Source organism: Idiotropiscis lumnitzeri, chromosome 3, assembly GCF_059441095.1.
Source record: "Idiotropiscis lumnitzeri isolate Australia: NSW breed Sydney's pygmy pipehorse chromosome 3, RoL_Ilum_1.0, whole genome shotgun sequence".
Taxonomy (NCBI): Eukaryota; Metazoa; Chordata; class Actinopteri; order Syngnathiformes; family Syngnathidae; genus Idiotropiscis; species Idiotropiscis lumnitzeri.
Window position 1 is genome coordinate 15,322,822 of NC_142393.1, and position 14,970 is coordinate 15,337,791.

Here is a 14,970-nt window from a genome sequence, read left to right on the forward strand (position 1 = left end):
TGCTTAAAGTGTGATGATCACTTGTCCTCTTCTGTTTCGACCTCAGACCACATTTCAAAGGGCAGTGTGCCACGTAATTCTCAACTTATTTATTTGTAGAGCACTTTCACAACGGCTGCAGCTAATACAATTGTCTCACAAAAAATAAAAATGCAACAAGAATGGTGCTTTTGTAAAAAAAAAAAAAAATAAATAAATAATTACATTATGTGAATTAATTTGCTAAAGCAAAAAAATAAGTCAAATTGAATGTCTTGAAATAAAAAAACTAAATAAGAACTCTTGTATTTTTCTGGTTGTTGGCTTTTTTTTTTTTAAAGCCACTCTGGTAAATACTAATGCGACAGTGCTAATTGCGCCATTAATAAGTGACAAAGAAATGGGGTGCAGTACAGGAATGTTAGCATCGTTAAACTGATTTTCTTGTCCTGTCTTTGTGTCTCGTTTCCAGAACTGTACAGTGTACAACAACTCAGTCATGGTCTGCCTCGCTCCATCTGTGTCAGACTCTGAGCTGAGCTTTTCTGAAAGCGGCACCGGTCCTGATGAGATTGGGTTTTACATGGACAATGTCAACTCCTTGGTGGTGGTCAATGAGACTTTCAGCTACTATCCCGACCCCGTGTTTGAACCGCTCAGCTCATCTGGGATCATGGAGCTCAAACCAACATCTCCCCTGATACTTAAGGTCTGAAATTCAGTGGTTATATTTTCTTTTTGGATCATTATTTTTTTCAGTCATATGCACTAATAGTCCGTTGTCATTAATTTGAATTCAAAAGCGTTTGCTGGAAATTCATAATTGCAATATGCATAAAAACATTCAGATTTTAATCCGAAACTATAGCTTCCGTTTAAATAAGGGACAGAATGATTCCATTTATAACAACGTTCCTGGCTTCCACTACAGCAACGTTTGCCTCATAGTTCACTGTGGGCTTTTGTTTATATTTTCCTCTCTATTCAAGTTTTTCTAAGTTTTGTCATGGTCCATCTTGATCTCAATGATGCGCCATGAGGTCAAGGAGCTGCTGAGTCCTGGAAGCTCACACACTCCAAAGTGCACTCCAGCTCACCCACGGTCTAACAGGTCCCTCCCAGCCCATCACGTTCTGATGAGATCTTTCATATTGCTTATGCTTATGATCTGATACACCTCCCAGACCATATACACCATGTCAGACTATAGTAGAAGATCACACGCTCTGTCACACCAGTCCTGTAAAATGTTACACGGCAGGACATGCCGGAATTGAAGAAAGGATGCGTGTTCGGTCTTGACAGAGCACAGTGTGTCGTTGACTAAAAATTAAACTTCATGAAAATCGGTTGAGAAATGAGCAAGTTATGACTTGCATGTACATTTTCAATATGCATGCATGGGAGCATTGCCGCTACATAGGCACGTAGCTAAGCTGGACTGCTCATGCATGCTTGAGTTCTATGGTTGAAATGCTTGTGCTTCTGTCTGTGTTTGCTTTGTGAATGGAGCAGGACGATAACAAGATACTAGCTTTCCAATCACGGATGTGATTAAAAAGTGCGTCAGGAGTTGGTCCAAGCCATCGATCACTGCAAAGAGTTTCACAGTGGGCCATGGTCCCTGTCTAGGCTACCTGTTCCTGATCGTTTGGTTTGCTCGCTGTTGTATTCTTAAGAATCCGTCTTTCATTTTTGTTGAATTTATTTAATCAGCTTTGTATTTTATTTTTATGCACGTTATTTACAGCTCAGCTCACAGAGCTCCAGCATTCACATTTTTTCTTTGTCTTCTTTATTCTTCTTTCTGTCTTCCTCTTTCCAAGTAATCTTTTTATGCAGTTCCTCCCCAGTGTTAAGCTAAAAATGGTGCCTTTAGAATAAACCTTCCTTTCCTTAAACTCTTGTTAAATTGTAGGTTTTCCTAAGTGTTGTATTCAGTTAAATTCTTTTGCACTTGACTGTATTCCTTGGAAAGAATTTGTAGAACTACATATGGTATTGGGACTTTTTTCTGGCTACTAGATATTTGTCTTTGTTTTATTTTTTTTAATTCATTTTATTGTGTTTTTGATACAAAATAGATATTTTATGAACAAAGATAACAGAAAATTGCCATTAATTCCATGTTAGGGAAATGCTATATTGGGAAACAACACTGGCATGTACATGTAAAGGACATTTTCAGAATGGCACAATGTCAGAATTAGAGCAAAACATATTGACTCGAAATATCAAATAATAAAATGAAAAACAGGTGGTATGGCGGTAACTGCGTTCTTGTGGTGCTGCACAAAACAGTTAATTGTGCGCCTTTCATCAAATTTAAAGGTACCGCGGAAAACCCTGCATTCACTAAAAGCGATTGTTATTAACATCACGAGTCAACCGATGTAGACATTTTTGGGAGGGATTTGCAATTATGAGATTGAGGTTTTTTAATTAATTATTTTATGAATAAATACGTATTACAAAATACTCAAGAATAGCATTGTAACTATAACTTAGTATTTGATGTAAAGATTTTTTATTATCATGTGAGTGTCTGTGCATGTGCGTATTTTCCTCGGATGTTTACAAGATTGTGGAGTGGGTTATGGTCTCCTGCAGAGACGAAGAGATTACAAAGGAGAGCGCGTCTCTGTGTCCCACTGCTAAAGCAACAGGAGTCACGGAAGCCATCACCTCTCACTCACTTCTCTCAAGTCACACATATTATTTCTTTTATAGACTCAGTTCACTTACTTTCCGAAAGTTACTCACCAAGTTTCATGTTGTTTTGCATTTATCTTCCTCCACGTTATGTTTGTTTCGCGGAGCTCACTTCCCGCCTTCTTTCACAGTGGAAATTTCAAAGAAATAGGCAGAAATTAAGTGAGGCGTCTCAGCCCAGACATGTTGTGTTAATATAAGTGGTGTGAAAAGAAAGCCATAATTTTATATTTGTATTTGTTGTGACGGGTGCACGGAAATAGTGCATGTTGGGTTTGTTGAAGACTTTGAATTGAGCCTACTGTATGCGAGTGTTAATGGCAGATATGAGCATTTCGGAACGGTCCGTACGTCCGCCCCGGTTGGACGCCCTTTTTGAGGACAGAGGACGCAAAGTTTTTATAAAAGGAAAGCACTAAGCAAGGCCAGATGTGGGTTTTCACTCGTCCCTTCAATCGTCCCTAACCGGGTCAAGTACTGCGCGTACAGAATTCAAACATTTGCACTCAGAGCAGAATAAAATCTTGTTATGCTGTTGCGTGTCCTGGCCCTTTAACTGTGAAAGTGAGCCAGGGAGAGTGAGTGAGAGAGTGAGAGACAGAGAGAGACATAGAGAGACATAGAGAAAGAGACAGACAGAGAGACGTAGAGAAAGAGACAGAGATGCCCAGCTGTGTGAAGAAGAAATTGAGAGCCAGAATAAGCATCTTAAGTTGCATTTAATTTTAGCAAATGGATGAAGTGCAATATATCATAGCCATCTCTAAATGCTGAGCTCATCTTTGAATTTGCCTTGGGTGACAACAAGAGTTTGATAGTTGCGATCGGCATTTTTTGGGTTTGTAAAAAGTGTCTACTGGTGTTTATCATATAGATAATACCCCATTTAATAACATGGAGACCCACAGCTATTTGTCCAGAGCAACTAATGTATGTATAAAACCATTTTTATGGCTAAATTTAGCTATTGTGCCTTTTAATCAGATGTGCTTTATTGTCCGTAAATTACGGTAAGTGGATGTGAATAGGAAATTTGCCATCGAATGAGTTTTCAATAATGTTTAAATTATGAAGTGAGAAACATTTGCCATTAGCCCCTCATCATACACAGACATTTTTTTTCGTTTGTTTGTTTTTTTTTTTTTGTGGGGTGAAATTCAAGGACGGAAGCGCTTTAAAAGAACAAGGGCGAATATAGAGGGCGATTATTTTTATGAATAAGGACGGAAGGGTGCCTGAGATGCAGACGGAGGACGGACCGGCAATATAGCGTAAAGTGCCAATCTCTGGTGAATGGTTGTTTGTGTGTGCCGTGTGAGGTATGTGGAGTTGCCGGTGACTAAGCGCAGCCTCAGGGGGGATGGTCCCTTTTCTGTTTCCGCTCCTTCCTTATGAATGACCTCCCATTAAATGTTAGGCAAGCCCCCTCTATCTACTTTTAAAACTCATTTGAAGACATTTTTATTCTTTAGCGTTTGACTCAACATGAGACTGTTGCTGTTCTTCTGGTATCTACTGTATATGCGTTTGTGTTTCAATTTGCGTACTAATTTCCCGCTAATTAATATTACAAGATATAGAAAGTGCTTTGTTACAGTTCCAGCTGTTGTGAAATGAGCTATAAAAATCAAGTTGTATTGTATTTTATTGTATTGTGTGTGGTCAAATTGTATGAATGATGTTCACGACACCGTTGGCCTCTTGCCTAAAATCAGCTGGTATTGGTGTCGGCTGACACGTTGACCTGAATGAGGACAAGTGCTATAGAAAACGGATGGCTGGATGTTGTTCATCAATGAGTTTAAGTTTTTTTCCTCATTGTATTTGTCCTTGCCTTTGTTTAGGGTCGCAACCTGATCCCGGCAGCCCCAGGTAACAATCGTCTGAACTACACAGTCCTCATCGGAGAAACTCCCTGCGTTCTCACCTTGTCGGAGAGTCAATTACTGTGCGAGTGGCCCAACCTCACCGGACAACATAAAGTCACGGTTAGTGAAACTTTCTGGGACACAGTCTGTTGATGTTTCAAGATTACATTCAGTATGCACCAGTGTGTCAAAAAAATTAATTAAAAAAACAAAAAAAACAATACAGAATGAGTATAAGAGACTTTTCCTCTCTTTGGTCCACTTTCACAGATTAAAAAAAATAAATAAATCTGGAACTGTGTCCTAACAGTAAAATCTGAATCTTTTTAATTGAACACAAAAATGATGAACCCATGACATAAAAATGGCAAAAGATGAATACACGGGTTTATTGTACCTTCTGCAAATTTATGAAAGAGCATGAAATAATTCTTCCGCTCACTATCCATCGCTGGCATTGATGAATGAGCAAGGAAACATTTTCTGACAAAGTAAGTGAAATTGGATAATATCCTGCAGCACTCCTGATGATCTGTCATGGCACACTGGTTGGGAATGTGCTGTGTCAGAACTGGGATACTTGTGGAATGTGTCGCATTTGCACTTTTATTGCATGCAACGATCATCATGCACAAATTCTCAAACGATCATGTTGGAATTTCCAAGCAGAATGCAAACAGAACCTTGAGTAGTTCCAAGGATTTCTTCTTTTTACTTTTTTATTGGAGCCTATCCTGGAACGTCCTATTTGGCTCAGACATCGTAAGCATACTTTGTACTTAAAAAAAAATTACTATTCAATAATAATTACACAATTAAATGTAATAAATAATATAGCACTATTTTGTGTTATGTCACCATTCCAGGAGGTCTAACTGAGGACATTTCTTCTCTCTTCAAAGAGATTTAACAATTTCTTTTTAAGTGTATCACGTCTAATGACTCACTTCAGATCGGGTTCAAATCACAGGCTTCAAGTTGAATCTATTTTGTGCAAAATCTCTACACTGCACCGTACATATGATCCTTTGTGTCCTCTATTACTTCATCGCCGTTCCTCTCTGTAACACCTGCTGGGCTAAGGTATGTTCAAACTGACCTCATTCATGTTTATGCATTTGGAAATATTCCCATCTGACAATCTCAGTACATAATGTCACTCTAACCTTGCTGTTGAATTATGGGAAGAAACCCTTGCGGCTTTCCACAACGATTTCCTTTGACAGATCTAGGTTACGCTTCACTGAGCTTGCACACCAAGGTGGCTGTTAAATATGTAATGTTTAATTAACATGTTTAACTTCACAGTTTCTCCCCTCGCCTGTTGCTGAGCATCAGGTAGGCCGTGCACAAGTCTTGATTTACGCACAAACTAACTTTTCACTTGGTCTATAAAAAAGAAAAGTGCTACAGAGCCACGGTGCGCTTTTAATGTTGAGTTTAATCCGTTCGGGCTGAAGTGTGTGACATGTCTCATTGAATGAACCTTCACACGTTTGCTGGTAAAAAAAAAAAAAAACATTTCTTTCTATTCAGTGAAGCATACTCACATCATCAACCGTGCACGCATCAGCAGTTCTTTGCTGCAGGTGCTGCTTGTTGTTTAAGTCCCTCGGTGCACTCGGTTATTCCCACATTTGTATTGGTTTTAGTCGGTGTTAGATAGTATGATAGAGTGAATAAAAATGTTTTCAATATTTTATTTTTTTTATTCGCCAAATTGGTCTGATGCATTGGAAATTTGACATGGTGGCAAGGAGTGGCAGCTGCCATCCAAAGTTGTGTCTCCCCATCTGCCACCCAAATGAATCTATCAATACTAAATTAAATATTTAATAATAAATGTTCCTTATATTGTCTCCATTTTGTTTATAAATGTTTCTCTCACTCTCCAGCCCCTCCCTCCTTTCAAAAAGAAAATGGTTGAATCCTACTGCTGGCGGTGCCCCAATTAAGGATAGTCCGGATGTCGTTGCAGTCGTCTAATGATTTTCACAGTTGCATCTCCGACTAAAAACTGACACTCCTTAGTTCCGATGCATTATTGCTTCCATTATTATTATTATGAAGTTTTCCAAAGTTTAAGAGTTTTATAGGAGTCTCAACGTTTTTCTGTTAACTCGATGTCTGATGTTTTAGTTTTCTTTTCCTAGTCTTGGCCTTAGAACAGATATAATTGAAAGTCTTCGCAGTGACGTGACATGATCAATAACCAATCGATGAGCTGTAACAAAACTGCAATTTATTGAGACCTCCCCTCTCTAACCAAATAAACCTTAAAAAGGAGGTACATGGGCTCGAGACTTACCTCTGTGGTTCGCATGTTCCAAGCTGGTGATGAAATCCCTGACTAATATTTTTTTTTTCATACAACACCGATGCTGGCAAGTCAACAGTCACCTCACCATGCATGATCACGGTGCCACATCAAAACCCCAAAATCACCCAGCATCAACTGAAAAGCATACTGACAAACAATAAAAGAAGCAAAATAAGGATCAAAGAAATACAACTAACACAAAGTATGTATTTCCCACACCATTCTGATCACGAGTTCTGCAATGCAAACTGGGAGTTTCTCAGCCTCCTAACGACACATACCTAGCAAATATTTTAGAACCAGGGCTATGCCCGCATTTTGCAGTGTACTCTCTTGTTCGTTTTTTCTTTTTTTTTCTCCAAATTACTGAATAAAAACCTCTGCTTCTCCATTTTGTAGGAAGTGACCCTGCAAAATTCAAAGTCTTTGTAAAATCTCAGTCTGAGAATAAGCTGAGACTAAAAAATCCATATTTTTTCTTAAAATGTGAGCAGGAGTGAGATGATCGTCTTCCAAGGGTCTTTTCCAAATCTTCTCAAAATCTTCAGAGGTTGCATAAGTTATCCTCGCTGACCACAGACAATCGGGTAAGCGTGGTTGCCATCTTTAATATAGTCAAAAGGTCATGTCAAGTATGACAACTCACAGTATGTGAATGTAATTAGCATTTTTTTTTCTTAGGTATTTGGTGCATAATGAGGTGCTGCGGCAGGTGATAACCTTTACTAGCTTACAGTGAGGCTCGTTTCCTGAGCCTTGGCTTATACTATCTAGATGTTGACAACAATACTTTGTCATTCCGGTCAGTAAACTCACGTTTATTTCCAACAAAACACAGCAATTATATGGGCGTATAGCTGAGGGAGAAACAACCACATCATGAAAAACAAGATACTTTATTTGCTTGCAAGCTTGTCTCTCTCATCTTTCTATAAGGAATGTGTCCAACCGTCCTTACCATGTGGCATGCATAAAACCTGCCAGCCTCGGGAATGCAGAAACGGAATTTGAATTCATGTGTGAGTCAGCGTGTGCCCACGTGTGTGTATCTAACCCCAACTAAACCTCCTGCCACCCCTCGGGCGGGTAAAGCTCCCTAGAACCGCCCCTGGCCCGAGACAAACTGTAGCTTTGCTTTGTACCCAGAATATTTGTCACATTTACAGTCCCCAGCTATGCGACCCGTTTGCAGGCTCGCTCATCACCCCCCACGCTGCAGCATGACCTAGATTATAATGTGTGCTAATAGTCGAAATGTGTGTGCATTAGAATCTCACTTTAATATGGAATTTAATCTATTCAATTCCTGTCAACCTCCGATTTGTTCTTTAGTTTTTTTTCAAAAAAATGGAATTTAATCATCTGTTCCAGGGTGAAATTGTCACCACGATGAAACATTCTAAAATGAATTATGATCAGCATTAACAACTCTTAATGTTTAATCCAAGTAAAAAGAACTGACTTTTTGTCTTCTCTTCCTGTCAATGGCCGTGACTGAGTTAATATAAGCACTGATAAATGCCCAAGATCGGGTGATCAAACGGACCAATCAAGCTGCTGTAAACGTTGATTGACATATTAGTTCAGCCAAAGGACGATATGACGAGCGAGTGAGATGGCAATCAGTGATGTCTAGACTTTAGAGATTCAAAGACTGCAAGAAGTCTGAATCCAAATAGAAACGAGAGTCAGAGCAAAACGCAATATGAAAGTAATATTAGAAAACAAATACATCATTTTTGGGAGGCTCCTAACAAGCTGACATGACGTGACGGAGAAATCACAGCCATTTTCACACATTCATGTTACGTCTGAAGAGTTTTTTTTTTTACACAAATTCTCTGTCAAAAACCAACGGCACATTTTTTTTCTCCCCAAGCATCCAACGGTGTGAATGATGTCAATGTCACTTTTGTCACGTTAGTATCAGAAAGCCAACACAAACAAGCTGAGCAAGCGCAGCCCACTGCAAGCGTTGAGCGCTACTTGTTTCAAACTGTCACCAGACTGCACATGTACATCTCTGATTCGCTCTGACTGCAACAGACTTTTAAAATCATCACATCTTGCACTGGAGAAGGTCAACCTCAGGCAGACGACACAGCTCCCGCTCTGAATATATTTGGATGTATGTCTGAATATTTGTTCCAGTGCCCCCCCCCAACGCGCCCTTTTTAAACTTATAGCCAATGTCCTCTCACAATGGCCTCGCTTTCTCTTTTTGACATTTGTTCCCCGCCAGCGACAGCCAATATGCCTCCAATCCAATGACAGCGCATCCATTTAATTCAGCATGATAGCTCTCAACGACATCAGCCAGCCAGCTCAAAGGTGGAACAACTTATTAAAAACCCTTCCATGCAACACTCTCCCTCGAAACCTGAAAATGTAACGCCGACTATTAAAAATGATGCATTGTGCTGTGGTTTTGGTTGAGTTCGACCATCTTTTGACGGTACCCCAACAAAACTTCTTTTTGGATAAGCAGCAACTTTTTCCGGGTTTGTGCGCACCCGTGGGTACTTATGTATATTTGTGTTTTAGAGCACAACGTTGCGTGTGATACTGCAGAGAGGGACGCAGCTGTTGCGCAAAGATGTTCCCCATGTCGAATGACCTACATACAGGGGACCCCAATGGGTGTCCAGACATACGCAGCTTGTGTGGGTGTGAAGTGAGGGCCCTACAATGTGTGTGTGTCAAGCCAGCCTTTGCGTGTCCCTTCTGACGCTCAGCTGCGTGTTGGCAGCTGCACGCCTCCCTCGAGTTTTTCGAAGAAACTCGTTTGTTGTTTTGGCCTACAGCTTTTTAGTTCCTCCATCAGTCCTTCAATCTGTCACAAGAGTAAAAATAGACGTTCACTTTGAAAGTCTGTCACCAACTTCTTTGAGATGCCTGGGCTCACACCGCACTCGTATCATCTGATGATGTACAATATCGTCAACCACTGTTAATCGTAGAACAACAAAACGTTCTAGCTTAACTTTCATGAGAGGCGACTGCTTTGCTTTGTGAGACGACGCTTTACTTCAACTACTTCTTGTCTTGACATTCTTGTTGAGGGTGCTCCTTTTATTTGGTATATGTGTGAACAAAAAAAAAAAAGAAGAAAAATTGTAAATTCTCACTGAACTGTGGCCTCAAGAGATTTGAGTTATGATCTAAAGATTTGCCAAACTTTTCATACGGCAACATGATTCTGCATGGCCAACATGACCGTTGTGTGATGTGTAAATGATTTTATTGGATCGTCATTGTTTGTCGTTATTATTTATAATCTGGTGTGTGTGTCTCTTGAAATAAAACATTTGGTTCCTTAAAAGCTTCTACGGGCTAGAAAAAGATGTCATTTTGTGGCCAAGAATAGTTTGGCGTTCAGTTCCTTGCTCCAGGGAACATGAATAGTGCTCAGTCCACGTTTTTGTCTGAAGCAGGATTTAAACCCAGAGCCTCCGGTCAATAGCGCACATCCTTACAGTGGCTGCTGCCACCCAAAATTTATCTGTTTCATTTGATTTGATTTTGTGTCCGCTGGCATCGCCAATTCCACAGTCCAATAATTTTTGATTATCGACAGGAGGTGTGGTATTGCAGTTGTTACAAAGTTCACTTAAAGCCTGTCAATATCTGACTACAGCTACTTACATGTTTGTTTTTTAATGAATGGAAAAATAATCAACATAAAAATACAAGCATTCAGCATCCATTTGCACTGACATTTACTGAACGATTTATTCGAGCTGTGAAAAACTGTTTGGGGCAAACCAGCCTTGATGATAGCTAAAGGCACTTTGGTTTGATCAGCTCTTGACATCTGTCAGATATGCAGCATTTATTTAAGGAATAAAAACAGCTCACTGCATTACCAAGAGTCAGTCAACCAGGCGTGAATTTATAACACATTCTTTATGCAGTTTGAAAGGTTAGTTTAATGATAATGCCAGTGGCCCCTTTTCAACATACTGATAACCGTCTGTGTATTCATATATGTACAAGCTGTCGTAATTGTCTCTTCTTGCACTAATTTCATTTGTGCACACACACAACATACATAGATACTGATGTTACACTTTCTGCTTAGATTTTTTTTTCTTCTTCTAATTAGACATGAAAGTTCACTTACAAGAACTTCAAAGTGTGTAATCATTATTCATTTGTCGGGTATCAACCCCCTAGTGGATCGCTTGATTTGATGCATTCCCGCGCTGTGTGTTTCTTTATTTACCGAGATAAACTGCTCTTATGCAAATGTACTTACTGAGCGATTAAAAAAAAAAAAAAAAAAAATACGTGTTTCACTTTTCTTAATTGCCATGGCTGCTCAGGGAGATATTTAAATGTAGCTAATTACTCTGTTTGATTACTTTTAATGTGGCTGAATATGTTTTTTTACATTGGCTTTCTTGGATAACTTAATGGCACTCTTCACTTAACATCGAATTTCTTGCTGACCGCATGGGAGTTTTAGCTTGATATGTCTTTTAGAATTATCCGGGAAATACACGGCCGCAATGTTTCTTTATGTAGCCATATTGTATGTATAGAACAAATCAATAGCATATTTTATTATTTGTTTCTGCAACATCGATCTTCCTTTCAAAGTCAGCTGGTGACCGTGACCTTCAACAGCACAAGTGATGAAAATGGAAGGATATTTCCGAAACAAATAAACTACTTTTTCTCGACCCTTTCCGTTGGGTTTTTACGTGCTACATATGGTCCATTCTGTGAGCAGTGGCAGATTCCGTCATCAATATTGTTCAGCAGTTCACAGTTTATTTTTTGGGGTGTTTTTTTATATATATACCTCCAGACCAGAAATCATGAACAAAGCCGAAAAAGTAATCTTTGAGATCTTCATCTACCACAGCCTGAAGCATCTCCCCCACAGGCAAAAAAAAATCAAAACCTTCCTGGCAAAAAGATTTCACATTCATTAAGGTGATGTCAGGCTCCCCAAGCATGCGCCTGTCAACGATGCGCCCCTGTATTGACTACAGAGGAGATCAAACTTTCATGATCGTTGAGCTCGAAATTGGGTCAAACAACTTTGCTTTCATCAGACCACCAAGTTTCGATCTCCTTAGACCAACAACTATTCTCCTCCGACCATCTGCCGCTGTCAGATGAACCAGCGCCTTGTACTGTTTATTTTCGCCTCGATTAAGTCCAATCCCAAGAGACGCAGAAAATATATTCATGGAAAAGTAAATAATTAGCAATATGCTTTTCCCTAATGAACCTTTGAGCAATGCCCTGCCCGGTCAGCTCTGATAAGGGAGCTTCCAGCGTTTGCTTGCACAACACGGAACAGTCGCTTGAACTTCTGTAAATACGTCGATCATTAAAAATGCTTTTGGTGTGTTTTCAGATCCGAGCCGGCGGGTTCGAGTACTCCCCAGGTACTCTTCACATCTACTCTGATAGTTTGCTGACGCTGCCTGCCATTATTGGCATCGGAGGTGGCGGTGGGATGCTGTTACTGGTCATCATTGCGGTGCTGATAGCCTATAAGAGGAAGTCAAGAGACGCCGACCGCACCCTGAAACGTCTTCAGCTGCAGATGGACAACTTGGAGTCCAGAGTGGCCCTGGAATGTAAAGAAGGTAAAGGCAGCACACAATACATCTTTGCTAAGAAAAAATAAAAATAATCATCCTGATGTGCAGTTTCAAACAACTGTAATGCATGTAATGCATTTCATTCTGGGAGGTTGGCTCAGATAGAACGGGGTGGAAATATTCCCTCGAGTTCAAACTGTCATTGTTATCAAAATCTTTAAGTGTACAGGCCATTCTCGAAAATAACACGTCTACATTCTTGGGTATCACTTTAATGGATAAAGCCAAGAACTACTGTCAATAGTAAAGCATTACATAAGACCACTTTGAATAACAAATGATGGCTGTCGCAGTTCAAATTTACCTCACGTCACTTGTTCTGAATCACTAAAGTCTAAAAATAATTAACTGCTGATAAAAAATAAAAACAATGCTTTACTTAACTTTAGTGACAATATACACAGTCTCGCCGCTTTGAATGTGGCCTGCTTATTTAACGTAACTTCTGGTGTCAAGTCTTCTCGCATTTTTTTTTTTTAAAAACCCTCATTGAAGCTGATCCATCTTCTGGAATAAGTGTTTGTAAAAAAAAAAAAAGAAAAGCACAAAAACATTGACATCAATGGTGAAAAACATTCATTGCATTTATTCCCACATCCTAAGAACCGATGCTGCCTTCTGCTCTCCCAGCTGTCCTTTAGAAATGTAAAAGTGTGTGTGGGCGGAGATGCAGATGAAAGAGGCGGACTTGGGCGGCGAGACAGGGGGCGTGTAGTTCAATCATCAGCTCGCCATTATTAGAAGCAGACATCACAACAATGACCATGTAAGAGTAGCATATGAGAAGACATGAATAAATAGTTTTGCATTCGAAATGTCAAAGCCAGACCATTAATTATCATATTAAAGTGTTGTGAAAGGTAATGAAGACGGCTGTTTACATTCTTTACTCATCCAACAGTACATGACGCACAAAATGACTAGAAAAAAAATATGCATACACACTACTATGTTTAATCATGAATTCAATTGAATCTCTATGACTTATAAAATGCATAGAACCTGCTGCAATAGTTAACTGTATGTTCTGCTTGGTTTTTTTTTTCCCCCTGAAGCTTTTGCCGAACTCCAGACAGATATTCATGAACTAACACAAGAACTAGATGGCGCCGGAATTCCCTTCTTGGATTATCGGACGTACGCCATGAGGGTGTTGTTCCCAGGCATTGAGGACCACCCTGTGCTCAAGGAGATGGAGGTACGGGTCAGTACACCACCATCTCATCTTCAAATTAATCCATACTAACATGGGATGAAAGCAATTTATGGGCCGCTGCACGGATTAACTAACATTAGCTTGCATCATTTAGCAATAGGCTGCCTACATACATGTATGAGCATCATTTTTTTCAAAAAATGAAAATGACGTGCATATCAGCAATTATCCAATAATGATATATAGACGTCAAATCTGAGGTTTGAAGCAAGATGAAAAGTCACACTTTGTTCATCTTAATCACATATCCTCTCCTTCATCTTAATGTATTCAGTTTCCTCTGTGCATGCAAATGAGTAATCTCATCATTAGTGGGATCTCATGGGACAGATACACACCATATACTCGTCTGCGCCGGGAGGAAGGGTTATCAGCGTCTGACTGAAAAGAAACATCAATAAACCTGTTGAAAAAAAGGAGTATACATTTATACAGCGAGGGGAATAGGGTCAAATTTGGGTTGTAATGTGCATTATAAATCACATATTCATTATTAACCAGGCTATTACATGCAACACTCTTACTAGCTCACTGAACATGAAATCGTCTTCGTTTAAGGACTACATTGTACATGGACACTAGAGTTTGTAATCAGTGGTGTGATGAAGAGTTAGAATCTTGTGCTGTTTCATCATCGCCGCAGCAACATTTCGCAATTTTCCAATCAGCTGTGAATGATTGTTTGGTTTCAGCAGTGACAGCAACTAGAAAAAAAATGGCCGCAGTTTTGACAATGCATGGCAAATGAACAAACATGTGGAAGCTCAGATACTGTACGCAAGTAGGTCTGCTGTGACCTCGAGCTGAAGCCTGACAAGGGTGTTGACAGACTTAATGACTTTGACTTAGATTTCAATTGATTTCCTAAAGTATTTATGTCTGTCATGTAAAGCACTAAAGCTCTTGGCGGAATTAATTCTCAAAGCTGCTCTCAATGTGAAAAAGATTGGAGCACTCTGGTTTAGCTCATGCATTTATTGAGTTGACTTCATCGTCCTGCAATGCTATTTATGTCTTTTCTCTCATATTGAATAATCAATGGATCTGGGCTTCTTAATTATTGAATGAAACATGAATATGAGGTTAAAAAAAAACAAAAAAAAAAATTGGGCCTCATAACACATTGCGTTGCACTTTGAAGAGTCCCTTACACAGGCCAGGAAACAATTTAATAGCTCGTAAAGCATCTTTATCTTGCCCTACGAAGCTGCAAATGCGGTATCTGTCCATTATCTAAAGATAATAAGCGCAGAC

The 14,970-nt window shown here is 39.5% G+C and overlaps 1 protein-coding gene across 6 annotated transcripts in view; it reads left to right on the top strand.

The window, feature by feature from the left end:
- Nucleotides 1–14,970, top strand: part of LOC148340094 (plexin-A1-like) — a 217,404-nt gene that overhangs the window by 178,214 nt on the left and 24,220 nt on the right. For 5 of the 6 annotated variants that reach the window (XM_088289388.1, XM_088289392.1, XM_088289391.1 and 2 more), the window contains 4 exons: nucleotides 452–688; nucleotides 4,536–4,679; nucleotides 12,251–12,485; nucleotides 13,556–13,704. In XM_088289388.1, coding sequence (XP_088145514.1) covers nucleotides 452–688; nucleotides 4,536–4,679; nucleotides 12,251–12,485; nucleotides 13,556–13,704 — 765 coding nt within the window. The remainder of the gene's footprint in view (nucleotides 1–451; nucleotides 689–4,535; nucleotides 4,680–12,250; nucleotides 12,486–13,555; nucleotides 13,705–14,970) is intronic. The other variant, XM_088289393.1, reaches the window with a different exon arrangement.